Here is a 26,606-nt window from a genome sequence, read left to right as displayed (position 1 = left end):
ATAGTAGGTGATGCTGTATGATACAACTTTACCCACGGAAAAACTTATTTCAAAATTGGATTATATCCTCTCAAACCCTGTATATGATTTATCAACTAAGTTTTTGGAATATTCTACATCATCTGCTGTAATTTCAAAAATTTTCATAGCATCATCACCATTCAAGAATAGATCCAACCTATGAAACTCTTTGCTCATCCATAAGAAACAACTCTTCATCCATTTGTTATGAATTTTATCATGAGATTGCAGCAATTCTGTCACATTTTCAGGCCCTACTTTTAATTCTAGTTCTCTAGCTGTTTCCATGACACCTGCAGTTGCTTTCTCTACTGAAGTCCTAAACCCCTCAAAGTCATCATGAGTATTGGAATCAACTTCTTTCAAAGTCCTGTTAATATTTTGACCTCCACCTATGAATCATGAATGCCTTAATAACATCTAGAATGATGAATCCTTTTCAAGTTTTCAATTTGCTTTGCCCGGATCCATCACAAGAATCAAGATCTATGGCAGCTATAGCCCTATGAAATGTATTTCTTAAATAAGAAGACTTGAAAATCAAAATTACTTCTTGATCCATGGGCTGCAAAATGGATGGTGTGCTAGTGGGCATGAAAACAACTTTAATCTCTTTGTACATTTCCATCAGAACTCTTGGATGACTAGGTGCATTGTCATTAAGCAGTAATATTTTGAAAAAAAATATTTTTCCCCCCAGCAGTAAGTTTCAAAAGTAGGCTTAAAATATGCAATAAACTATGCTGAAAACAGATTTGCTGTCATCCAGGCTTTGTTGTTCCATTTGCAGATTAGAAGTAGAGTCATAATTCTTAAGTGTCCTAGGATTTTTGGAATGGTAAATGAGCACTGGTTGAAACTACACTAGCTCCTAACATGAGAGTCAGCCTCTCCTTTGAAGCTATGAAGTCAGATATTGACATCTCTCTAGGCATGAAACTCCTGGGTGGCATCTCCTTCCAATAGAAGGCTGTTTCATCTACATTGAAAATCTATATGGCCGGACATGGTGGCTCACCACTGTAATCCCAGCAGTTTGGAAGGCTAAAGCAGGCAGATCACTTGAAGTCAGGAGTTTGAGAAGAACCTGGCCAACATGGTGAAACCTGTCTCTACTAAAAATACAAAAATATTAGCCTGGTGTGGTGGCAGGCACCTGTAATCCCAGCTACTTGAGAGGCTGAGGCAGAAGAGTCTCTTGAACCCGGGAGGAGGAGGTTGCAGCGAGACAATATTGCGCCACTGCACTCCAGCCTGGGCAATAGAGTGAGACCAAAAAAAAAAAAAACCAGAAAAAAAGAAAATCTGTTGTTTTGTGTAGCCACCTTCATCAATGATCTTAGCTAAATCTTCTCGATAACCTTGCACTTTTATGTTACAGAGATGGCTTTCCTTAAGCTTCATGAAGCCACCTCTAGCTTGCAACTTTTCTTCTGCAGCTTCCTCATCTCTCTCAGCCTTCACAGAATTGAAGAGAGTTAGGGCCTTGCCCTAGATTAGCCTTTGGCTTAAGGAATGTTGTGGCTGGTTCTGTCTTCTGTCCAGACAACTAAACCTTTCTCCATATCAGCAATAAGGCTATTTCTTTCTTATCATTTATGTGTTCACTGGTATAGCATTTTTACTTTCCTTCAAGAACTTTTCCTTTGCATTTACAACTTGGTTAACTGGCGCAAGAGGCCTAGTTTTTGGCTTATCTCAGTTTTCAACACGCCTTTCCCGCTAGGCATAACCATTTCTAGTTTTTGATTTAAAGTAAGAGAAGTGCAACTCTTACTTTCACTTGAACACTTACAGGCCACTGTATAGTCACTAGTTGGCCTAATTTCAATATTGTGTTTCAGGGAATGGGGAGGTTCAAGTAGAAATAGAGAGATGGGGGAATGGCCTGTCAGTAGAGCAGTCAGCACACACACAATATTTATCAATTAAGTTTGCCATCTTATATGGGCATGATCTGTGGTGCCCCAAAACAATTACAAGAGTAACATCAAAGATCACTGATGACACAAGATCACCCATAACAGATATAACAATAATGAAAAAATTCGAAATACTTCAAGAATTACCAAATGCTACCTGGAGACATAAAGTGAGCACATGCTGTTGGAAAAAAATGGCGCGGATAGAGTTTCTTGATGCAGGGTTGCCACAAACTTTGATTTGTAAAAAATGCAATATCTGCAAGGCATAATAAGACAAGGTATGCCTGTACATGCTTATGGTGGCTATATTTGGTATCAGGAGTGGATTCCCCTATATCCCTATTTTCTAACTCTGTATACGAGGAAAACAAGGTTGTGTGTAGCTACCACTGTAATTCTTTCCCATAGCTGTCTATAAGTATATTTTGAGATGGAAAATATAATGCATTGCCATGTCTAGGAAATATTTACAGTGCTCCCACAAGTTGTGCCATTCAGGTGAGCTATGTCTCTAAGACAGAAAACAAGAAGTGCCAACAGTGGAAACCTACATCATTGAATAAGTTTCTTTCTTCTGTTACTATCAGAGTTGTGTGTGTGTGTGTGTGTGTGTGCGCGTGCGCACGAGCGCTCCTTTGTTTAATTTGCCCCCCACAGTGCAGTCTTCCACACCATTTGTTATTTTCATTTTCATGTCATGTGAATAAATGTGAGTAATTGTGGTAGTTAGAGACTTTACTCCCTCAGATGGTAATTATCCAATCTATAGTTCCATTCCAAACTCAGTAAAATAGTATTAGAAAAGTTGATCTTCATCAGAAAGGATCTCTGGGCATAGCAGAATATACAAGACATGTAATCATAGGTCAAATTAAAATAATTTTACCCCCCAAAAGTACCTGTTATTTACTATGTTAACAGGTTTTATTTGTATTACTGCAAAATGTCAGCAAGCTTCTCATATATTCACAGGAATCTTGTATCTTCTATGAATTTATCAAGCTATTATTGCCTAGGACTTATATTACTTTTGCTGGCAAGAAATCATGCTTGAGAATGCTTCAGAGGAATCGTTAGCAGATGAAACATCCAAGCTCTGGTGATCTGAAGGGAGAGGAGGGGCTAATGCACCAGGTGGGCCTTAGTTTTGCTTATTTATTCCTTTATATTTAATTCTATGAAGTATAAAAACTGTTGACGTTTGGGATTTCTGAAAATTAAACCCAAGGAGTTCTGTCCTATTCCCTCATAAACAAGCCAGGAAAAAGCTAGTTTATAGTTTACAAACTCCTTTCGTTGATCACTAAATAGCAATGAAATTAAACAAAACTATTAGAGGACATAGAGTATGTCATAAAATTCCTGTTTATGCACAAATTATTACATTTTAGAGAAACACAGTAAGATCCATGATTCCAAGTTCCTCCTGCAAAAAAAAAATATTTGAAGATGGGGATTATCTGTCAGGAACTATGAAGATTCTGAATCCACTTAATTTGCAGGATCATCAGTGCTTGGATGGCAACTAAACACACACACACAAACACACACTCTCTCTTTCTCTCTCTCACACACACAGCTCCAATGTTAATAAAGAAATCATGTCTCTTCTCTTGTTGTATGGGGTACTGATATTTGAGTTTTAAGTCCACTTGATTTGCTTCCTGGGTCATTATCAGTGAGGCAAGTATACAGACGAGGCAAGTGAGCCCTCATTAAATGATTTAACAACTAATTGCACCATAGATGCACATGTCTAAGTCCAAATGAGAATTTTCTTCAGTTTAGAAATATCTAGTTATATACCTTACCATTTTCAAAAGCTGTCTACCTCCCTTTACATACAATGAATTGCTGTATTTTGACACTATTCACACATTCATTTGTTATATGAGTCATAGGCCAAGGAAATGTGACATTTTCCATAATTCAGTGGGATGAAGAGGTGGACCATTAAGTGGAGGCAAATAGCAGGCACAAACAGTCATCCTTTATTGGTCAAGTCCAGTTATGTCCCCAGTGGAATTCTGTTACTTTTATATAAATAAACCAAATAATGAAAGGCAGAGGAAAATAAAAGAATGCTGTCATGAAAGATTCATTAGAAACCTATGTCCACTGTTGTAATAACGAGCAGGAAACAGTTGTTCATTTCCCTAGGTATATCCCACCTATTTCAAAGATGATCCCCTGGATATCCAGTGCTAAAGAGCACTCATTAGATCTATATTCTACATAACCTCATTGCTGTAGATTTTATTAAAAATTTAATAATGGATGCAAAGTTAAGGCATTATTACTTGCAAAATAGACTTAAGAGGTCAAAGGAATATATTATGCACTATCATTTGATATTTAAGGTAATTGAGACCGAACAAAGGAAGGGAGCTGCTCAAGTTCATACATTTGTTTGAACAGGGGTTAGAAACTGCATTCTGTATTTCTAATTCTGTGTGCCCATATTGTGAAACACACATAATTTGAACCTCCAAATTCTTCCTTACTAAAGTGTATCTTTTTGATCCAGTCATCTTTTACTGTGTAAAAGAGAAAATCACTCATTTTTTTTTTTTTCTCAGTCCTTGGCTTTGTACATAGTAAAATTCTCTTCTATCATTTATTTACTAAATACTGGTAAAATATTTACTGGGTATTTAGTAATGAATTTGGTATGGTGGGAAATATAAAAGATGGGGAAGGCATCCTTCTGATATTCAAATAGGTTAAAATATGGTTTGGGAAATATCAGATTTACATGCAACAAACATTTGAAAATAAAGGAGATATGAGAAAATATGACACACATTGTGCTTCAAGAACACAAAACGAGGCACAGTGATGCCTCTGCAGGCTTTTTATGAGGTTGTAACATCACAAGAAAATAGCCTGATATTAGCCAATATGACTTATCTCTTATTTACAATTGACTTAATGAAGCCCAAACAGTGTATGTGGTCTCATGGGCATGCAATCCAACCTCTTCTACTCAAGAGATTTTTTTTGCTAAATAAAAATATGAAGGCAGTGAGTCCTTTCATAAACAATTCAAGAAAGGGAATAATTGCAGAGAACAACAAACAATAAAGCAAAAACAAACCAAAAAAAATCCTAACTCATTTGAATTTAGAATGTTACACCTGAAAGGAAAATTAACTACTAAATATTCTTATAAACTGAAACTTCAGTTAAAAGCAGGAAGTACTGTTGAGCTGGTATGCTTCGTTTAGCAACCACAAGGAGATATAATAAAACTATCTAGAGCAACACTTCTCCCTTTAATTAAATGGGATGACCACTAAAGGAGTATAATTGCCTTGGGACCACTAGCAATGTCGTAACAGCAAGAGAAACTTTCTAAGACTTCTGGAATCTATACAAATCTGCCACAAGATCGCACCAGGGGCAGTGATTTGGGAATTCTACACAAGATTGAGACTCATCAAACAACTAAAGAAAAGTTATTGCATCTTGCAAGAAAGCCAATTAATGGTTTCCTGACCAGCACCCCTAACAAATAAGGTACTTCATCTACAACTTCTAGAATGAGATAACCCTTTAGTGTGACCCCATGCCATTAAAAAAAAAACTGTCATAAATGGAAAAAAAAATGGACAAAATGATGAATGGCACATTATCACGATTTACTTACTGTTACAAATATATTTACTTGGACTTTATATTTAATCCAACCGTTCAAAATAGCAATCCAAATACAGCAGCTTTTCTCGATCACTTGACAAGTGCACATAGTGTGATGTAAGATAATGCAGGCAATAGGGCTTTAAAAGTATGAATTGCCATACTTAAAAGTATGTATTTTAATATTATTATTACACTGAGCTCTCTCTATAATCCTACTCTTAGAATCCTAGAAGCAATTTAAATGGAAACTATTTTTATAGCAAAGTTTATCTGGCATGTTACAAACTAAATTCCCTCAGATGAGATTCTCCTATATAGAGTGAGAACATTTATTATTTTTTTATCAAGGGTCCCTATGAACTTTTGACCCTCAATGTATTCTGATGTAGTAGCACTGCATGTGGCTTCCTGAAACAGTAATTTTCCTCAATATACTAAATGAAATGCTGGTTTGTGATGAGACGGTAATAGGTTGAGTGACCACAATAACAGCAAATAAAGGTTCAATAAAATCTTATAAAACAGAAAAATTCTTTACTATGGCTGTACTTAGATAAACCTCCTATGAATAATATTATTGCGTTTCAACATCTTGCTGCTAACTTTTAAGAAAAAAGGTTAATCTTATGTTCTAAGGGAAAAAAATACTATTTATGCAAAACTGATACTGGTTGGCATCAATTTTTCCCTAATGCTCCAACAAACATTTGAGAATGCTGTTTAGCCACTTGGTTAGGTGAACCTATATTCTTATTTATAATGTATGAAATAGTCATTGATTCATTAAGAAATTAAATGTTGGCAACACTCTGTAAAAGAGAGTGTTATTGTGCTTATAAAAGTGAAATGGGAACATGATGAACAATTTGTGAAATAATTAACTAATGTGCCAGAAATGAACAATTTGTTGGTAATACATTCCAGGATTTTTTATAATGTGCCCAATTTTCATTTTTCTTGACTTGCAAATACTATATGAAGTTTGAGATCTGTCAGGTTCAGGGGTCTGAGACATATAAAAAGCAAGATTTAACTATTAATATATGCTATTTATTCAATAAATCAGTAGGATAATATTTCACACTCTTGCAACACATTTCATATAGAGATCTTAATATACTTACGCCTCTATGCAAATGACATTGATGTCGTGGTAGAATTTCTTGTATTACTCAATTTTAGGTTTGATAAAAATCTATACAATGTCAGCTAAGAAAATTATATCATATGAAACGAGTGACTCAAACAAACTGTGTAAATGACACCTATACTTGATGATTAGTTATACTTAGAAAAAGCCCAGAATGTGTATATATAAAGCCTCTTAAAGGTTGACTTAGTCAGTATTCAATTAAGTATAATAATATTTCAGGAAATAATAATAAAACAATTAAGCACGGGTGGTTAAAGCAATGTAAGAATCCAAAACAAAATGATGATCTATCTTCCTTCAGCATGCTTTTAGGTCAGCATTTAGCTAGTACAATAACCTACCACATTCAACATATACAAAAATAAACCCAAAACGTATTAAAGATCTAAATGTAAGACCTGAAACTGTGAAACTAATAAAAGAAAACATTCAGAAAATGCTACAGGACATTGGTCTTGGCAAAGATTTTTTGGGTAAAACCTTAAAAGCACAGAAAATAAAATTTAAAAACTAGACAATACATGAAGCTAAAAAGTTCCTGCACAGCAGGGAAACAATCAACAGAGTGAAGAGACAACCTACAGAATAGGAGAAAATATTTGCATACTGTCCACCTAACAAGGGATTAATAAGCAGCATATATAATGAACACAACACAATAGCAAAAATAAATAAATAAATGAATATATTCAATGATAAAATGGGCAAAGGACCTGAATAGACATTTCTCAAAAGAAGACATACAACTCTTCAACAGACACATGAAAAATATGCTCAACATCACTAATCATCAGGAAAACGCAAATCAAAACAATGAGATATCATTTCACCTCTGTTAAAATGGCTAATATAAAACAGACAAAAAATAACAGATGCTGGGTGCGGATGTGAAGAAAGGAGAATTCTTGTACGCTGTTGGGAATGTAAATTAGTACAGCTATTATGGAAGACAGTATGGAGGTTCCTCAAAATACTAAAAATAAAACTACCATATGATCCAGCAACCTCACTACTGGGTATACATCCAAAAGAAAGGAAATCAGCATATCAAAGAGATATCTGCATTCTCATGTTTACTGCAGTACTATTCACAAGAGTTATGATATGGAATCAACCTAAGTGTCCATCAACAAATGAACGAATAAAGAAAATGTGGTACATATAAACAATGCAATATTATTCAGCCATAAAAAAGAATAAAATCATGTCATTTGCAGCCACATGGATGGAACGGGAGGTCATTATGTTAAGTGAAATAAGCCAGACACAGAAAGACAAATCCTGCATGTTCTCACTAACATATGGGAACTAAAAAAATTGGATTTTTTTTTTTTTTTTTTTTTTTGAGACGGAGTCTTGCTCTGTTGCCCAGGCTGGAGTGCAGCGAGTGGTGCGATGTTGGCTCACTGCAACCTCCACCTTCCAGGTTAAAGCAATTCTCATGCCTCAGCCTCCAGAGTAGCTGGGATTACAGGCGCGTGCCACCATGCCCAGCTAATTTTCTGTATTTTTTTTTTTAGTAGAGATGGGGTTTCAACATGTTAGCCAGGATGGTCTCGATCTCCTGACCTTGTGATCTGCCCACCTGGGCCTCCCAAAGTGCTGGGATTACAGGTGTCAGCCACCGCAGCAGGCCCCAAAAATTGGATCTTAATGGAGGTAGAGAGCAGAATGATGGTTACCAGAGTCTGGGAAAAGTCGGTGGGAGGGGGAATGCAGAAAAATTGGTTAATGGGTGCAAAAATACAGTTAGATAGAAGGAATACATTCTAGTATTCGATAGTACAGTAGGGAGATTATAGTTTACAAAAATGTATTGTATCTTTCAAAATAGCTAGAATATTTGAAACATTCCCAACACAAAGAATTGAGAAATGTTTGAAGGGATAGATGTCTCAGTTACCCTGATTTGATACTTACACATTGTATACATGTATTAAAATATAACGTGTACCCCCCAAATATGTACAATTATTATATATCAGTAAAAAACTTAAAAAAAACCCTACTCTAGTAACAACCAAATCTCATTATGGTTCCAATTTTTAAACTAAGGCAGTTCACAATAATTCTGACAAGAAGGATGAGTGTTTCCACTTCAAAATGGAAAACCGGCCATGTAAAAAGAAGATTGCTCAAATGCTTCTATATTTACCACAAAAAAATACTTTTTTCAAATATCCTAATAGAAAAACGCTAAATGAACAATAGGAGAATCTGACTTTTGGGTATGAAATCAAATCATTTAAAGCCTATTTGCATAGGTATGAATGTGAATATTAGCACAGATGGAGAGAAAATCAATGATTAGTGTCTTTGAAAATATCTGTCATCATATCATTTTCACTACTAAATAACTGAATTTACTCCTTTTTATACTGTATTTTTTTATTACAGAGGTGATACAGAGATTACTGGGCATCTGGACCAGGAGTTCTCACACTGTTGAACCCTGAGGGCAGAGGTTAGTCAGAATTTCAGAGAATACTAAAAACCTTGTGTAAGAAACTGCCTTTCATTTTCATTTTGATTCCCTGAAACTCCCAAGAATGGTGTCCTGACTGCCAAAAAGAAAGGTAGCTAGGTCTGAAATAAATCTAATTCAGAATTGTTTTACATTTCTGGAATTCTTGTTTCTTTACTATTATTATCTCTGATTTATCTGCCAGCATCTTTTGAATGTCTTGATTTTACATAATTACAAAGCAACACTACTATCCAGGCGGTTTGTTGCAAAACAACTTTCTCCTTGGGTCTACACGTACACTCAGGCCCCAAGTGGCAGAGCCCTTGCCTCTGACAGCAAGGACCATCAGTGGTTCCTGCAAACTGATAGGCATCACCAGAATGTGCCATAGATACTGAAAAACAAATGAACCAAACCACACCAAACACCTCTTTTGATGCTGAAACTCCTAGTCTCACCAAGGCTTCCGAGGTTCAAGATAGCTGCCGCTGAGCAGAGGAGGCAAAAGGCTGAGTTACAGAGAAGAAAAGTCTCACCTCAAAATCTGAAGCGAAAGCATACCTCAAGTAAGTAGGATATTGGGAAAGAGAAAATGAAATAAAATGCTGCTCTGTTTGCCCTCCATGTGGACATTTAAGGCCAAGGTCCACAGCAAAGAAAATAACTCAGCAAAACCACCCATCACGATTCTGTTGACCCCCTATTTTCAAGTTTAATTATTTGTTTGAATAGTCTCATGCCTTGATCAGGGATGGCATTTAAAGCGTCTGTTGAGTGTATTTTCTTATGTGAAATTTAATAATGGTTTGACTGAAATACCCTTGTGATGTACATGAGCTTTGATTTTTTGACAGCCCTACTGAAAGCAGAACTTTTTTGTTCAAGCAAATAATTATTTTTGGGACTAGAGGAGTACAGAGAAACATAATGAGTTGGCCAGGTCGCTTCCCTTACTAGTAAAGATTTGAGGAACATAAATGTAATGAAGAGCTTTAATAAATGTGTTTTGTATCCCACTTACTGCTTCTAGTGTTAACCACTCATCTAATTACAGGGAAGGGGTAAATGAATAACGGGGATCTCAAAGAAGGAGATAGGAGGGTCAAAACTTTGCTCTGTTTCCTCGTCACTCATGAACGTCAATAGGAGAAAATGATAACTCTTTTTTTTTTTTAGAGAAATAAGCACTTTCCGTTCCTCAAAATATCAGGTGTTAATATATATTGCATGTTATAGATTCAGGAAATTATATCTCTCGCTATGGGTCAGCATTGTTTCTCTTTGCTATGCCTACTATTGGAACTTGAAGTTACAGAAAAATGGAGGGAAATATATCCCTGTGTCATTGGCCAAATATGTGAGGTGGACTCTGATACATCTAGAAGCTTTGGTTGGTTGAATCTACTGTAATCCACTTGTGCTGGGTAAGTGGGAGCCTTTTCTTTTCTGAGTCACACATATATAAAAATTTTAAAGCATTTTATCCTACATCATTTCTTGATATGATTGAAAAGCATTTTCCAGTATATTCAATTTTACCTCCTCATGGCATATAAGCATGATCTTAGTGTGATCTGCTAAAGTCTGCGGTGCCAAGCAACCAATATATATTGTTTGATATAACTGGTAAATTTCCATAATGATGCACTCTCACCCACCCCCATCCCAAGGCATTCAAATTGTTTCCCTCTATGGAATCTTCTTCCAGTGAGTTCTGGGCTAAAAATAGCATTGCCAAGCTGCAGAAGTCAGGATGAAACAGTTTATGCTGATCCTGTAGTAGATCAACTATTAACAATTACAGATCTGAATCTGGGATGAATTTCCTTATGTATACTATAAATTCCAGACATTGACAGTATGAATGGATCAACATGATCATGGTTTGGGGAGCCTAGTATCTTATGGATATTCAACAGGTATATGCTCATCAATTGGTTGGCAAAGCTTCTGGACCATTTTATGCTTCGACTTCTCTGGGAGATTAGATGTGTGACTGGGCTCTCTGAGACTCGAAGAGCAATAAAGAGAGTTTTCAGGAAATTTCTACCTCAAAGGTTATGATACAATATAAAAGCTCTCAGTTTCAGGTCTCCCGTAGGCTCTATCGTCCTCAGTGAAAATAGCACTGCAAAGAGGCTCTTTCGTTAACACGTTTATTACAGTGAATCATTGTTATGACATGGGAAGGAACCAGGGAATACTTGAAATATTTTTAAGACGTCTTTAAGCAGATCAACAAACAAGCACTCTAAAGAGGACTTTTGTTATAGCCTTGCTGATTCTGTGGCCAGGATATAGCAATAGATTTGGTGAACACAGGCTTTTTCGTTATAGTATTTACTATACACAATGAAGTTTTACCTGTTCAAATTTCATTTCTGAAAGCTATGACTTTCATTTCCTGGTATCTCATTGCCAATTATGAAAGTATTATGGAATGATTCACATCCTCTTTCTAGCAGACATTTTTGACCCTTCGTATTATTACAGTCTAAGTTATAATACTTTGGGGTTATTTACATATGACTCTTCCAAATCCTTACAGGACATTTTTTCTTGGGTAAAAATGAACATCATACCTAATTTTAATTACTTTTGTTATATGATGTGCCAGAATTCCTATACACATCTGAGGCCCTTTTAAAAGGAGGTGTTATATATTATGGCTGCTGGCTATGTGAAAAATCCATCCAAGAAATCAATTGAGGCTTTCACAGTACTTCTATTTCCAGAACTGTCAAAAGTAGTTAGCATCAGATTATCTGATGAATAACTTAATCAGAATGTTAGCATAGATGTGTTATCTATTCACACATTCAGCCTGGACAAAAAACATTAAATGTATTATTCAGGGGCTTGCCAGTTATTAACCTTGGTTACAGCTATTACAATGATCAGAAAATGCTTTCATTTAAAATTTCCCTGTTCAGAAGTCACAATTCCCTTTAAGTGGTGTAATCATTGAAACCAGTGCTGTAGCTTCCAATTCTTTTTCTTGTGTCTCAGTAATTCACTTTCTTATGTAATTTTAAAACGTTACCACTTCAGAGGACCCACAAAAGTTTACAATTGGTCTCTGCAACTTATTCGAAATATTCAATAGGCCTGACAGAAATAATATCACCAGTCTTTATGTTTTATTATACACATCTCTATTAATTATTTCAATAAATATGTGTTGAAAGCTTACTTTTGTTAGGCTGCTCTATGACTAAGGGGGAAGTAGACAGAAAACAAATCAGTTACTAATTAACGAGCATAGGGTTTTGTAGGCAAACTATTTCAATGCACAAGGTTCATGGGAAAAATGTTTTGCTGAGCTTTTTTTTTTTTTTATGTTGTGGATTAACATTATAAAAACAAGGAGATAGAGACTAAAAACAATGTCTTCACCAAGACATGAGAATCATTGGGTAATCACATAAAATAAAGCTAAAAAGTCGTATTTGCTGTCTTTCATAAAGCTATGTAGCATTACCAAATATGTTGCTAGAGCAATCTCCAAATGTTCAGTGTAGGTTATGTATTTAAAACTTAGAATTATTTTAGGAATTCCAAAATAACTAGTGCCGTTATAGCAACAGAGCAATGAATATAACATTACATTTTTCCATTTGTTTTTCTTATATGTGCGTGTACATGTGTGCGTGTGTGTGTGTGCGCGTGTGTGTGTAAATCCCCTTACATCTGGCTTTACTTGCTAAAATTCCTCTTAGTCATTCCTGCCAGTTATTTTATTGTTTAGCTTCAAGAGTCTGGCTTTTTCCCACAAATATGAATTTAGCTTCAGAGTTAAAACCATGAAACACTCTGTTAAATATGTGCTCCATGACCTCTAATTTGTATTATTTTTTTCAACTTGGACTCTAAAACAGAATACAGAGCCAGTCACATTCTATTTAGCTACAACCAATATTGTCTCCCTGATTTCTCAGAAAGTGCCATCCTCAGTCATTCTTACACCTAAAACACTAGACCATCACCCTGAATACTTTACCCATTTTTTGATATTTTTTTAGAGTCCGTAAAGAGAAAATAGTTGACTTTGAAGGTACAAGCAACCAGAATTTATGCAATTTCATATACAAATAATGCCAAGCTAGATTTTCTTTCATATTTTGGTGAAACTTACATTAACTGCAAAGAATAATAAACGTGAAACAATCTGTGATGTAGCAAATGTTTTTTGGCCTTGACAATTATACTGATTTACTTGTGTTTGGAAGTAAAATCTAAGATGAATACTGCTACTTCTGTATATTTTTCACTGCAATAAATTTAAAGATTTTCATCTTAATAATACCAAATCAATAGCTGGACACCTCTTTAAAACATAAGAGCTAGCAGACCCATTTAGTAATAAACAAAGTTTGATTATTTTTCTCTGCTTTTTTCCTGTAAAAATTTAACTTTCTGTATTTTCCATTTCTAGTGATAGCATTCAGAAATATGTGTGTTTGTATAATTACCCATACAAACCATTAGTGTGAACTGAAAACATTCATCAGAAATGTTTAATCCCATAAAATTAAATGATTCATCAAAAAAGTTTATCAAATGTATACTACACACCAAAATTAGGAACCTAAGTTTTGATAGTAAACACTTTTCCAATTTTATATTAAATAAACAAATTCAACAATCTGTTAATTAACTGACATATATCAATAAGCAAAAGTTTTAATCAGAAGTTAGAATACTTTGTGCCTATGCTTTTTGATTTTTTTATTTTATAATGATCATTTTCTTCAATATTGGATGTGATACTGCTTGTGTTTATTTTAAATCAATTTCCTTCCATAATTGAGTCCATATCACTTCCCTAAAGAGTTTTCAATTATTAAACAAAGCTCTCCACTTAATTCTATTAGATTTTTAAGTCTCTAAAAGTAACACCAGAATTTAAATTAGATGTACCTGCTGATATACCATCTGATATAATTCAAACATTTTACATGCTAGAAGTACATTCATCACTGTAAATTGATCAATGAGTTCATCTAAAGTTTGACATCCTTTCTGTATTAGAATAAGAGTTAAAGATGCAAAGCCATACCATTGAAAATTAGGTCTTCAATTGTCACACATTAAAATCATAGGAAGTAAACAAATCAGCAAAAGCGTAAGCCTGCAGTTGACAGGTAAACATACTGAACATCTGAGGCATCTTAACATAAACCAACCCCCTACTCATGGTATGAAATTAAAACATATATCAGAATCGATGTTATTGCACCTAAACAATGCAAACAACCCTTCCATTAATTGTATTTAAGCCCAGTGACTAGAATGCTGAACCCAGAAACTGCTGCCAGATCATATTTTGTATGACATTTTTTTGGGGGGGGGAAATACATGTTAATCTTTTCTTTTCTTCTGTTTTCTTTTTTCTTTTCTTTTCTTTTTTTGAGATGGAGTCTCCCTCTGTCGCCCAGGCTGGAGTGCAGTGGTGCGATCTTGGCTCACTGCAAGCTCTGCCTCCCGGGTTCATGCCATTTTTCTGCCTCAGCCTCCCGAGTAGCTGGGACTCCAGGCACCCGCCACCAAGCCCGGCTAATTTTTTTTTTTTTTTAGTAGAGCCGGCATTTCACCGTGTTAGCCAGGATGGTCTCAATCTCCTGACCTGGTGATCCGCCCGCTTCGGCCTCGCAAAGTGCTGGGATTACAGGCGTGAGCCATCACGCCTGGCCATTTTATTTTTTTCTACCTCAGTTTAGCTATCAGTAAACTTATATGACATATCTGGGAATCATTGGTCATTTGTCAATTTATAGACTAATTATTTTACTTTTCTAAAGAGGTTGGGATTGCTGAAAACATAATATTAAAAACTGGGCTCTTAGGAGCAGGATATTTACATGGTCTCAAAGTGTCTCCCAGTGGATTATTTACTAGTTGAAACACACAAACACACACACACACACACACACACACACACACACCACACACACCCCCAGAAAACCAAGCATTATAGAGGGGGAAATCAGATAGCACCTTGATTTTATCATCAAAATTAACGTCCAACGAGGGGCAAATGGATATTGGCAACCTCCAGATGTGATACCCCAAGAAGGACATGCTATCACTTATGCAATACTCTGGCTAAAATGCCTAATCTCAATTGAATTAAGAAAAACCACCAAGCAAACCCCAAATTGTGAATGCTTATTTTAAAATTAGAAAGTGGACTCTTGTCTTCAAAAATTCTAATGTCATAAAACACAAAGAAAGTCTCTGGAAATGTTCTAGATTAAAAGAGACTAAGAAGACATGCCAACGCTGTAACTGACCCTAGACTGGATTCTCTACTGAAGGAAAAAATGAACATATTTTTCCCTTAAAAAATTGGAATATAGACAGTCGATTAAATAGAATATTGTATTAATGTTACATTTACTGCAGTTCATTACTGTCAGTATATAAGAGAACATCCCTATTATTAGGAAATAGGTGTAAAGTGCCAGGGTAGAGCATACTCTCAAATGGCTCAGAAAACTGTGTGTGTATGGGAAAGAAAGAACAAATGATAAAGCAAATGGAGCAAAATGATTGGAGGATAGGATATATGGAGTCATTTGTACTAGTGTTATTCTTGCGAGCTTTCTCTAAGTTTGAAGTTATTTCTGAAAAAAAATTTTAAGCAAAGGAACTAAAATCAGACTATAAGTATATATTATGTTTCCCTTTTGATGACAACAAAGTCAGTCGGTAAATGCGTATTGAGAAAACAACAGCATGCATTCATCAAGGCACTGGGGATACAGTAGTGAATAAGAAAAACACAATATATGCTGTCAACATGTTAAATTCTAGTTGGAGAAGATGCAAAATAAACACACAAAATGATAATTTTAAATAGTGATAATGCCTTGAAGAAGATAAATGTGGATAATACAGACAGTGAATGTACTGCTTTAGTTAAGGTGGTCAGAGATGACCTTTCTAAAGAATGTCACTCCAGTTGAGACGTGAACAAAGAAGGAAGCAGCTATGCAGGTATTTGGGGAAACAACCCAAATGTCCATCAAATGACAATGAATAAACCAATGTAGGAACATACAATGGAATATTACTCAGCCATCATATGGGATGAAGTACGGATACACGCTACAACGTGTATGAGTCTTTTAAACTTTACGCTAAGTGAAAGAAGACAGTCATAAAAGGCCATATATTGTATTCCTTTTGTATGAAATGTTCCAAATAGGCAAATCCATAGAGAGACAAAGTAAACTAATGTTTGCCTGAGACTGGGGAAAGGGATAAGGTGTGTCTATTAATTGGTATAATTTCTTCATTTAGCGTGATGAAAATATTCTAGAATTACACAGTGGTGACGGTTGGACAGCCTTGTGAAATATACTAAAAACAACTGAATTGTACACATTTTAAATGGATGATTTTAACATACGTGAACTATATCTCATTCAAGCTGTTTTAAAAAAGGAGGAGGTAATAGATAATGGAAAAGTGGTCAATAGCCTGAAATCTGAAAAGGTCCAAGAGTATGGCCGTGAGATTGATCAGGCTGACAAATAGAAAAATATCCTTACAGTTAAAAAAGGTCACAGAACTTGAGACCAGTTTTGTTGGATGGGTCATCTTCAGGGATTCTTAAGTTACCAAGAATGTTAACATATGAATGACAAACTCAATGTTAGTGTCTTTGAGAACAAGGAAAATGACAAAACACTTACTAATTGAATCATCTAAATGCTGCATCTTGGGCTGCCATCTCAGGCTTTTTCCCTGTTCACCAGCAAAAGCATTCTAAGAATATTTATGCATGTATTCATACATCACACACCTTAGTAATCAAATGCATCTCTCTAAACGTAACGTGTTTAGAGGCATAGTCAAATGAAGAATTTTTCCATTTAATATTTATATTTCTCATGTTTAGTTTGTTTAAAGCAGTAATTCTTAACTGATTTTACAATGGCCAAAAATTTGCAATATGTGTTAAAAAATTATAAACATTTAAAAACCAAGCTAAATGCATAGAATTAACTAAATATTAACTTAGCCATAGAATATTCTTAAAGGAAAGCAAATCTAAGTTGTCAAAGAGTAAAACAAGTGAAGGTAAGGTGTCACAACTGCTAAGGGGCTGGTATTGCTGTATTTGTCACTGACAGTGATTCCTTCAAAGGAGATTGCATTATGAGATGTTGTGAGTGAAATGTAAGAACTCTATGTAATGAGAGAAGAAACAGTACATTTAAGGTATGTGAAAATAATCCAGTAGAGAAGAAAAATATGTCCCCTTAGCTCAGATTGCAATCTGACTGAGCCGTTGGGATTAGTAACACAAGCTGTCTCATTCCCATGGCATCAAGCTGACTCTCAGAAAGAGGACTGCTTCTGGTCTTGCATCTATTTTGCTTTGGTAGTCCCAGGACTACAAAACATGACAGTAAAATCACTCCCACAAGTTTTCCCTGGAAATTCATGAATGAAAAAGGCTTGTCAAAGGATTTCTACTTGTCTATACATTTTGTCTGCCCCAACCTCAACCTAAGCAATACATGTATTGTGAAAAAGGAAAACTAGATTTTTTTGAAAGGTAAAGTAATTATATGCGTAGAACTGCTGCTAATGAGTTCTAGAACATTCCAAAATAAAAAAAATAATGCTTTTGGTTTGAGTTTTTGCTATCCTGTTTCTAATATCTGTTATTTCTTATTAAAGTAGACACAGAATGGGAATTTTTTTATATTTAAGACACTGGACTTTCTATAGTTAGTGATTATTTATTTCAAGCAGTTTTAAAACATTTATTACAAACAGCTTTATGCTATTAAATATTCATACTGTGAAATTTGAGGAACTCTCAAAAGCCTGTGTACAACTCCTTATTATTTCTAAAGAAAACCAAAGGTAAGAACAAAATTCTCTCTGCACAATAAATAACAACTTCCTTGCAGTCCCAGAAAGACTCAGCATACATCACGGACAAAAGTAAATATGTTATGAAATAATGGCTAATTATGATTCTCTGTGCCACAGATGGTTTTGCACTGCCACTTGAGCCTACATCAAGTCTGTCCCCCATGGCAACAAGAAAAAAAAAGGGGGGGAAGGGAGAGTGCAGTGCAAGAATTCCGAGATTAATCACGGAAAGTAAATTGCTATCTCTGTAACAATAACAATGTGGAGGTGTTGTTTCTTTATTTAATGGCCAAAAGGGAGAAAAAAATTGGTAAAAACTGTAAAGTTGAATTTCCCCCCCCCCGCCAAAAAATTGAGTGATATAGAAGTAGAAATGCAAAAGAAGGTAGAATAAAGAAAAAAAGATAAAATAAGAAAGCTCTTCCAGGGGTCAGTATTTTCTATCATCTCAAGAAATATTCCTTCAAAAATGTAAAAGCAATTTGCTTGCAACAACAGAAAAACATTGGTATCAGGAATTTGGAACAAATGATTAAGTGCATATAAACTCATGGTTTCTGACTTCAGTGGTGGGTCCTCAATGCCTCAGTGCTATTCAACAATCATTTTTCTTAAGCTCAGATCAGTGGTTTTCATAAGCATTAGCTGGGAACTTTCGAAAATATTCATGCATAGATCCCACTCTTGGATATTCTGATAGAATTGGTCCAAGTGTAACACAAAGAATGGAATTTTTTAAAGGTCCCCAGGTAATTCTGATGGGTCCCTATGACTGAGAATCATTATCTAATTACAATCTAGGGGTCAGCAAACTTTCTGGGAGGTAAAGGGACAAGTTATTTGGTAAATAATTTAGGCTTTGTGGGCCATAAGGGCTCTGTTGCAACTATTCAACTCTGCTGTTGCAGTGCAAAAGCAGCCGTAGACAATAAGTAAATGAATGGGTGTGGCTGCGTTCCAATAAAACTTGATTTTCATAAATAGGTAGTGGGCTGGATGTGACCCATGGCCTTAGCTTACCTACTCTTGTTTATTAAACTGTTTCCACTACCCTTGCCCAAAACAGTTGTTCCCACCCCTGTTTACCTACAGTCACCCCCATACCTTTGACTGTCAGTAGGTGACCTCTTATTCTACTTTAATGGAAAAATGCAGATCATCTGATAGAAAATTCTTCTACTTCGTTGTCTATCACTTGCAGACTCAGTAAACCTATGTCTGCATCTGTCTTCATCTCTTTGTCTCCTATCATAGATTCAGTGTCCCTCTTTTCAAAATGAATGTAATTCTTTCACTTATACTTAATTCCATCACCCTTCCATCTCTTCTGCAGCTCCACTACATAAAGAATACCATTTCTTATGTCTTTAATCACTCCCTTTCTATTTGTTCCTTTCCTTTACTTAACAAATATGTTCAAGTGATATCCTTAACCAAAGAACCCTTAGTCTTCCCCAACCCTGTATTCTGCCCTAAATACACACCCACCCTTCCCTTCCCTTAGAAATTCTATACCTGTTGCCTCTACTTCCTCTCATCCCATTTACTCCTCAAGCCACTAGAATCCGGCTTCTGTTCCCAATATTCCACTGAAACTGCTTTTGTTAAGATCACCCACAACATATGAAACATTTCACATTCCTGACTCTTCTTAAAACTCTTTCCCCATTTAGTGTTTGCAATACCATTATATCTGCCATAATCAGTTATTCTTCCTCTGCTGGTCACTTCTATGCTGTTACTTTCTAATACTATTTGACAAGCTCTCTCCTCTTCTTATGCTACATATTCTCATAATTATTTCCATGGCATCGACTGCTACCTACATGTGATAACTCCCGAGTTCTCTTTCTAGTTCATGTCCCTTTCTCAAGTGCTAGGTTCACATTTTCAAATATCCCTTGAAAGCTATACTCAGGTATCTTCCTCAAATCTGCTTTTTTCCCCTTTATTTCCATTGGTTAATAGCTTCACCATCAGCCCAAATGCCAGAGGCAAAATTCCACCTCTCCCTCATGACCCCTGATAATCCACTGAGCACTGCTGTGAAGACTTTTATTAAAATTCTCTACCTGCAGACACCTCATTCTCATCTATGCAGTGAATGGCGACCATACATGTTTAACCATGTATGGTGGTTCTGCTTTCCTTCCAAATCCAATCAGCCACCAAATCCTGATGACTCTACCTCTAAAGTATCTCAGTAATCCATCTCCTTTTAGCCATTCCCACTGCAACCGCTTTTTAGGCAGACTATAGTCATCCTTCACCAATTTTTTTTTTTAAAGTTGCCCACATCAGTAGCCCCTCATCTCCTTTGCTTACTTTTGCTTTCTCTTTATGTCATTGTCCTTCTCTTTGCTAAGAGACACTTTGCAAAGTTGCATGTAGTATTTCTGTAGTAGAAGTGCCATGGTTTTATGCAAGGGAAGAGTGATCCTTCCTCTTTGGTTGCTGTCTCTTCTTGATGAAACATGGTATTTCATTAAGCTTTTGATCTCAGCAATATAAGTTGCTGAAGTTATTAGGAGAGAACTCCATCCTAAATAGTCTGGGCACCACACTTTAAATAAGATGATAACAAAATGAAGTGCCCACTGAGGATGGTGATCAACTTGGTGAATGGATTCCCAGCCACAATCAATAAGGAGTAATTGGAAGAACTGGAAAATTAATTCTAAAGAGGATTCTGATTTATTTTCTGGAGCAGACTAATTTGGATATTCTTTCCATATATGAACTCCAGGATCATCAATCAGGCATATTTCCTCCTTAACAAAAACATAGTTCCTTTTCTCTAATAGAAACCCTACTTAAGGCTTCTTTTTTCTTAACAGGAAATACATGCAAGGTGTGCCACATTTGGGTATATATTGGCCCACCCATCATGGAAAGGAAGTTCACCAATCTATAGTCCTCATTTCCCCTGGGAAGCCTTTCTTAGAAATGAGCTCACATTGACATTTACCAGTTTGCTGGAATAATGATTAATTTGAATGGTAGGCTATACATTTTCAATATTGGTTCCTTAAGTGTAATGTTGAATGCCCTGATTTTCTTGAGTGGGGGCACCTGACGTAAAAACCAAGTTAAATAATTTTCCACATTCTTACTTAAATATTATTTCCAAAGTACGTTCTTCAATTGTGATGTTGCAAAATTTATATTTAGTCAGCTTTTCTCATCAGGGCACCATAACGGTGGCTGCAACCCATTGAAATTCTGGATGATTTATCAGTAATTATTTCATATGATATCTGGCATGTGCTTTCTCAAAAGTATGCCCAGTATATTCCGTTTCCTTATCATGCCTTCACAATATTTTCAGAAGGCATCTATTTTATTAAAAAACCTACCTTTGTATCTGGTCCTGTTGAGAGAGTCTGTTGAGCTACCGGAAATTACTTAAAATTAAATTATCTTACCTTAGTACACAAATCTAAAATAAAATCCCCTTTCCTATCTTTTACAGTAGCACTCTAGTATTAAAGTGACATATTTCATGAACTTTGCCATAAAATCACATTTTTCATTTAGTAAAAAGAACAAACCCCCCATATTTATTAAGCAATCAGACTGCTGAAATTGCCTGATAGGAATACTGATAGTGACGAGGGTTTGAGTTATATGCTGATAATTATCTTTTTTTCATCATCTTTTATCATAATATGAAACAAACTACCTGATTTACCAAATAAACAGGCCCTCTGTGGCCTTACTCTTCTCCCACCTCTTTCCCATCTTGGCCTCTGCAAAACAGGGTTATGATATGGTTTCCACCATATCTGCCAAGAGTCTTCCTGCACACCTGGCTTTGAAAGAAATTCAGGAAACAAGCGAGCAAGAGTGGTTAAAGGTAGTGTTTCACTTGAAGTTCAAGGAACAGATTTCTATAATCATACTAATAACGTTCTTCAAGACTTGCTAGTAAGAAGTTCGACTAGCAATGTTCTCCATTTTAAACATTCTTTTCCTTTATTAAAATACATGAATTCAAAACAAAGATTTAAAAGTACTCATATATTACGCTGGGCATGGTGGCACACGCCTGTAATCCCAGCAACTTGGGAGGCTGTGGCAGGTGGATCATTTGAGACCAGGAGTTCGAGATCACCCTGGCCAACATGGCGAAACCCTGTTTCTGCTAAAAATATGGAGTGTCACCACTGCACTCCAGCCTGGGCCACAGAGCAAGACTCTATCTCAAAAATCATAATAATAAATAAATAATAAATAAATAAATAAATAAATAAAGTTAATTAAAAATTCATATATCAAATAGTCTCCTATAATCTGAAACTAGATCTGCCAATAAGAATAAAATCTTAACCCTAATACTGTATCATTTTGCTTATATCTAAATGTCAAAATTTTTTTAAAGTTTAATTTGGCCCTATGTTCCATACTGAATTTTAGTCTACATTCTTTATACATTCATCTGAGAAAAAGTTCCATTTTTCATTTTGTTCACTGTGAAGTTACAAGAAAAAGACAAGCAGGAACTTATAGGTAAGGAAACGTTAAATAGTGCTTGTATTGAAAGCAGAAGCAATCAGGAATCCTATTCTAATCAAACTGAAGATAAGAAATAGAACTCTAGAAACCCTTCAAGAACTGGTTTTCATTTCCTCGAGTTGATCTGAGGGAGAGACCTCATTATGTTTTTTAGGAGTAAACCTGGATAAACACATGTTCAACTGAGTTCTGGAAATGACTTTCTTCCCACAGCTGCAAGGCAAGGCAGCGAGACAGACCATTATATGCTACATAAAATGACCCAAATGACACTATATTAAAAATGTTCAGTGAATCTTTGATTATATACTAAAATGCTTGCTTCAAATAATTGATTGGTAATAGATATATTTTTCACAGAAAGTTAATCTGTCCTTTCAATGAAATATTTCCATCAACATTCTTCTCCTCATCACAGAAATCTGTAATGATAACACATATAAAGCACATTTTCTTTCATATCGGATGAAAACTAGAATAGTCAAAACATGCACACAGTCAAAGGCTTACCGAGGTGTACAAGTATCCCTCACTGTTCATTGCCAAGTACAGCTTGGTTTGAACTCCTTGGATAGCCACCACTCGCAGACCCACAGGGATGAGGTTAAACAGAGCTGAAATTTAAAAAGAACATGAAAACAATGTCACAATTCTGAATTTCAGAACTTTTCAATGTTTCCAGCAGGACTGTCTGGTCCTCCAAAAGTAGTGTGTAGTTGGTGAGGGTATGCGTATATGTCTGTTTATGTATACATACATACACATACACACCCCCACAAACATACCCACACACACCCCGAGGCAGACAGATAGGGTCTCATTCTTCCTTTTAGTGTATTTAATTTCATGGTTGCAGCCAGATAACTGGAGCTGTAACTACATATTATTTAGTAGCCTGGAGAAAATGGAAGGCTTTGGTCACAATTTCATGGTTTTTACAGTGTTGGAGGTGGGGAATCTTGATGCTTCTGGAAAGATACAGTCCCAAGAATTGTTCTGTACATTAAATAGTGTCATTATCAACAAATTAAGGTTTTAAACTGCTCCCCAAGATAACTGCTGAAATTCTCACAGTCATATTTAAAATCTACCTGTTGGGTAGAGAGTCATTAGACTTTTAGAAGAGTCCAATGCCTTTATCTAAATTATCTGTGTTATTCCGTATAAAAGAACCCCAAAATAAATCCAGGTCTTGTAAAAAGAATAAGTCATTTTGTAGTCCTATGTTTCCAGAGTAGTATTTCCTTTTTTTACTTTTGTTTTTTAATTTTCGAGGTGGAGTTTCGCTCTTGTTGCCCAGGCTGGAGTGCAAGGCGTGATCTCGGCTCACCGCAACCTCCACTTCCTGGGTTCAAGGGTTTCTCCCGCCTTAGCCTCCTGAGTAGCTGGAATTATAGGCATGTGCCACCACGCCCGGCTAATTTTGTATTTTTAGTAGAGGTGGGGGTTTCTCCATGTTGGTCAGGCTGGTCTCGAACTCCTAACCTCAGGTGATCTGCCTGCCTTGGCCTCCCAAAGTGCTGGGATTACAGGCGTAAGACACCACGCCTGGCTTCAGAGTAGTATTTCTTAAAGGATCAACATTTTCCAAGATTAGAATTGAGAGGGCTCCTAGCTTTTAGTCTCCAAGAACAAAAGACATAGGAATAAAAATAATGAACTTAAAAGAGGTTTATTTTATTATTTTATTATTATTATTTTAGCAAAATAGTTGCACGTGGGCAGCCAGTTGGTGCCAGTGAGGACTTCATTTCTCCATTTGAAGATCTGACTGCGTGAAACTTACACCCAGGCTTTCCTCACAACCACACACCACTCACTGGAGACAACTAGTGGGTGTCCTCCCACTACCAGCTGTCTACTCCCTCCCACACTGTGAATAAAAATAAAACAGTACATTTTTAAAACGTAGTGCTTGCCACACACATCTTTTGAAAATAGCCTGTGCACCTTTCTCTCAGGAGTCGTAGACCAATGTTGATGATTCTGCCTTGTTTTGTAAGTTTATTGAGGATGATAAATCAGTCTGTTATGGTTTCTGTGAACAAGAATGTAAAGGAGTCACCCTGTGGGTAAGAGTAGTTTTTCTGGGATCACTTATCTCTGTGCATATATATTCTGCTGCAGTAGGTGGGGTAATATGGATGAGAAATACTAATGAAGAACTAAATATTCCTTGGTGAGCCTACAATGTATCGTTCCTTTAAAACCAGGGTGTTACCAAAGAGGAGCTAGGACATATTGTACAGTTCAAAAGACAAGTGTTCCTACCACATGCCACTGATGGCACTTCATTCAATACTCATCAAATTAAAAGCTGTGCCCTTCTGTTATGTGAGGTAAAGGAATGTAATTGCACAGATTGCAAGCCAAGATCTCATGCTATATTTGACAATGCAATACACAGGCAAGAAGTCTGACATCTCTGAGCATGTCATGTGTTTGTCATATCCCTTTCTGTTGAGGATATCTTGTTCACAGCAGGTGTTCAACACCCATTTGTGGATTGATAGCAATCTGTATGGTGAAAATATGATACTATGTTTTTGAAAAGTAAGAGATCACAATCCCATTTATATAAAAGTTCATACTTGAAAAATTCTGAGATCTAAAAAACTAAACCAAAACTTCGAATATGGGGTTGGTTTAAAAGCCATATCACTACATACCACGTGACAACTATAATATCAGTATATGTTTGACACCTAGTTTAGTCATAGTAATAAATGACAGAGAATGATAAATTAAATTCAGAATTATTTATAGAACTGCATTTTTAAAAATAATATTCTGAACTTTCTCAGTGCTCTTAATGCGGCTTATAACAAGCACAAGAAAGAAACAGAGAGAGATTAAAAAAAACTGATTTGATTTTCACCATGTTCTCCAATCACTCTGACTCAGGTTTTAATGAGCAATGAAATGTCTAAATTTCAAACATCAGACAACAGAAGGAGGAAGAGAAGAAAAAAAATCAGCAATCCATTCTTGTGATTATTTAATCTTGAATAATGGTATTAACTATATAGGAGAACTATGTACTTTTCACTCTACACTTTAAATTTCCATGAAGTCTAATTAAAAAACAAAAAACATGACCCCAAAATAAAAACTTGATGAGAGTAGCAAATCTAGAGATTGACTGATCATACTACTACGATCTTCTCATTCCTTTAAACATTCAAGATAGCTCATAAACTGGGTTGGTTTAAAATATGTCTAAAGGGACAATCTGCCCAGATAAAAACGCAAAGAAATTATATCAGGGGTGAGCTTACACCAAATAAATATCTTCCTATGTGCTTTTGTTTCTCTATATCTGGTATCTTTCCTCATGGATTTAAGATATTATTTTGATCAGGATAAAAATATTATAAATATGAGAAAAAAGTTAACTTCATTTATGTATTTAAAACACATTCATTAATACCTAAAATCTCTTCTTCCATCTCAGCAAAAGTTTTGAAGAAGTATTTAAAACATAAATGTGCCTGTGTTTCTTGTTTGTTCTGTTATGTCTGCATAAAAACAAACACCTTCTATTTGAAGGGCCACTTCATCAGAGCCATGCACCTAGTTGTCACCCAGTGTTTGCTGAAGGCAACACTGAAGCCATCCTTCTCCATCAGTTGGCCAAGGTCAATTTCTCAAGAGAGAATAATTAATAAAAGTATATATTAATGTAGGTTGGAAAGGCAACATATTGAACTGATAACGCTTCTGCAAGTTTGAAGAGAAAGCGAAAACTACTCTTTCAAAACGTCCTTCCTTGCACCCAGGGCGGATATAATAAAACTACTGCCATGGGATGTCTATCATCTTTTCCTTTTCAAGGGAAAATACATAATTTATAATGGCTGATTTCCTCATGATGAGATTTATTGAACTGAAATGTATCATTATAATACATCTACATAAGGTAAGGTTAATGCATAATATCAAACATATGTTTTCAGAAATGGATATATCTGTATAAATGTGAACTGAT

At 35.7% G+C, this 26,606-nt stretch overlaps 1 protein-coding gene across 4 annotated transcripts in view; it reads right to left on the bottom strand.

Moving 5' to 3' along the window:
• The window catches only part of FGF13 (fibroblast growth factor 13), a 573,118-nt gene that overhangs the window by 45,975 nt on the left and 500,537 nt on the right, over window positions 1-26,606 (bottom strand). For all 4 annotated transcript variants that reach the window (XM_033201057.1, XM_033201056.1, XM_033201059.1 and 1 more), the window contains one exon: window positions 23,129-23,232. In XM_033201057.1, coding sequence (XP_033056948.1) covers window positions 23,129-23,232 — 104 coding nt within the window. The remainder of the gene's footprint in view (window positions 1-23,128; window positions 23,233-26,606) is intronic.

Source organism: Trachypithecus francoisi, unplaced genomic scaffold (genome assembly GCF_009764315.1).
Source record: "Trachypithecus francoisi isolate TF-2019V2 unplaced genomic scaffold, Tfra_2.0 Lachesis_group6, whole genome shotgun sequence".
Taxonomy (NCBI): domain Eukaryota; kingdom Metazoa; phylum Chordata; class Mammalia; order Primates; family Cercopithecidae; genus Trachypithecus; species Trachypithecus francoisi.
This window is presented reverse-complemented; position numbering and strand designations above follow the sequence as displayed.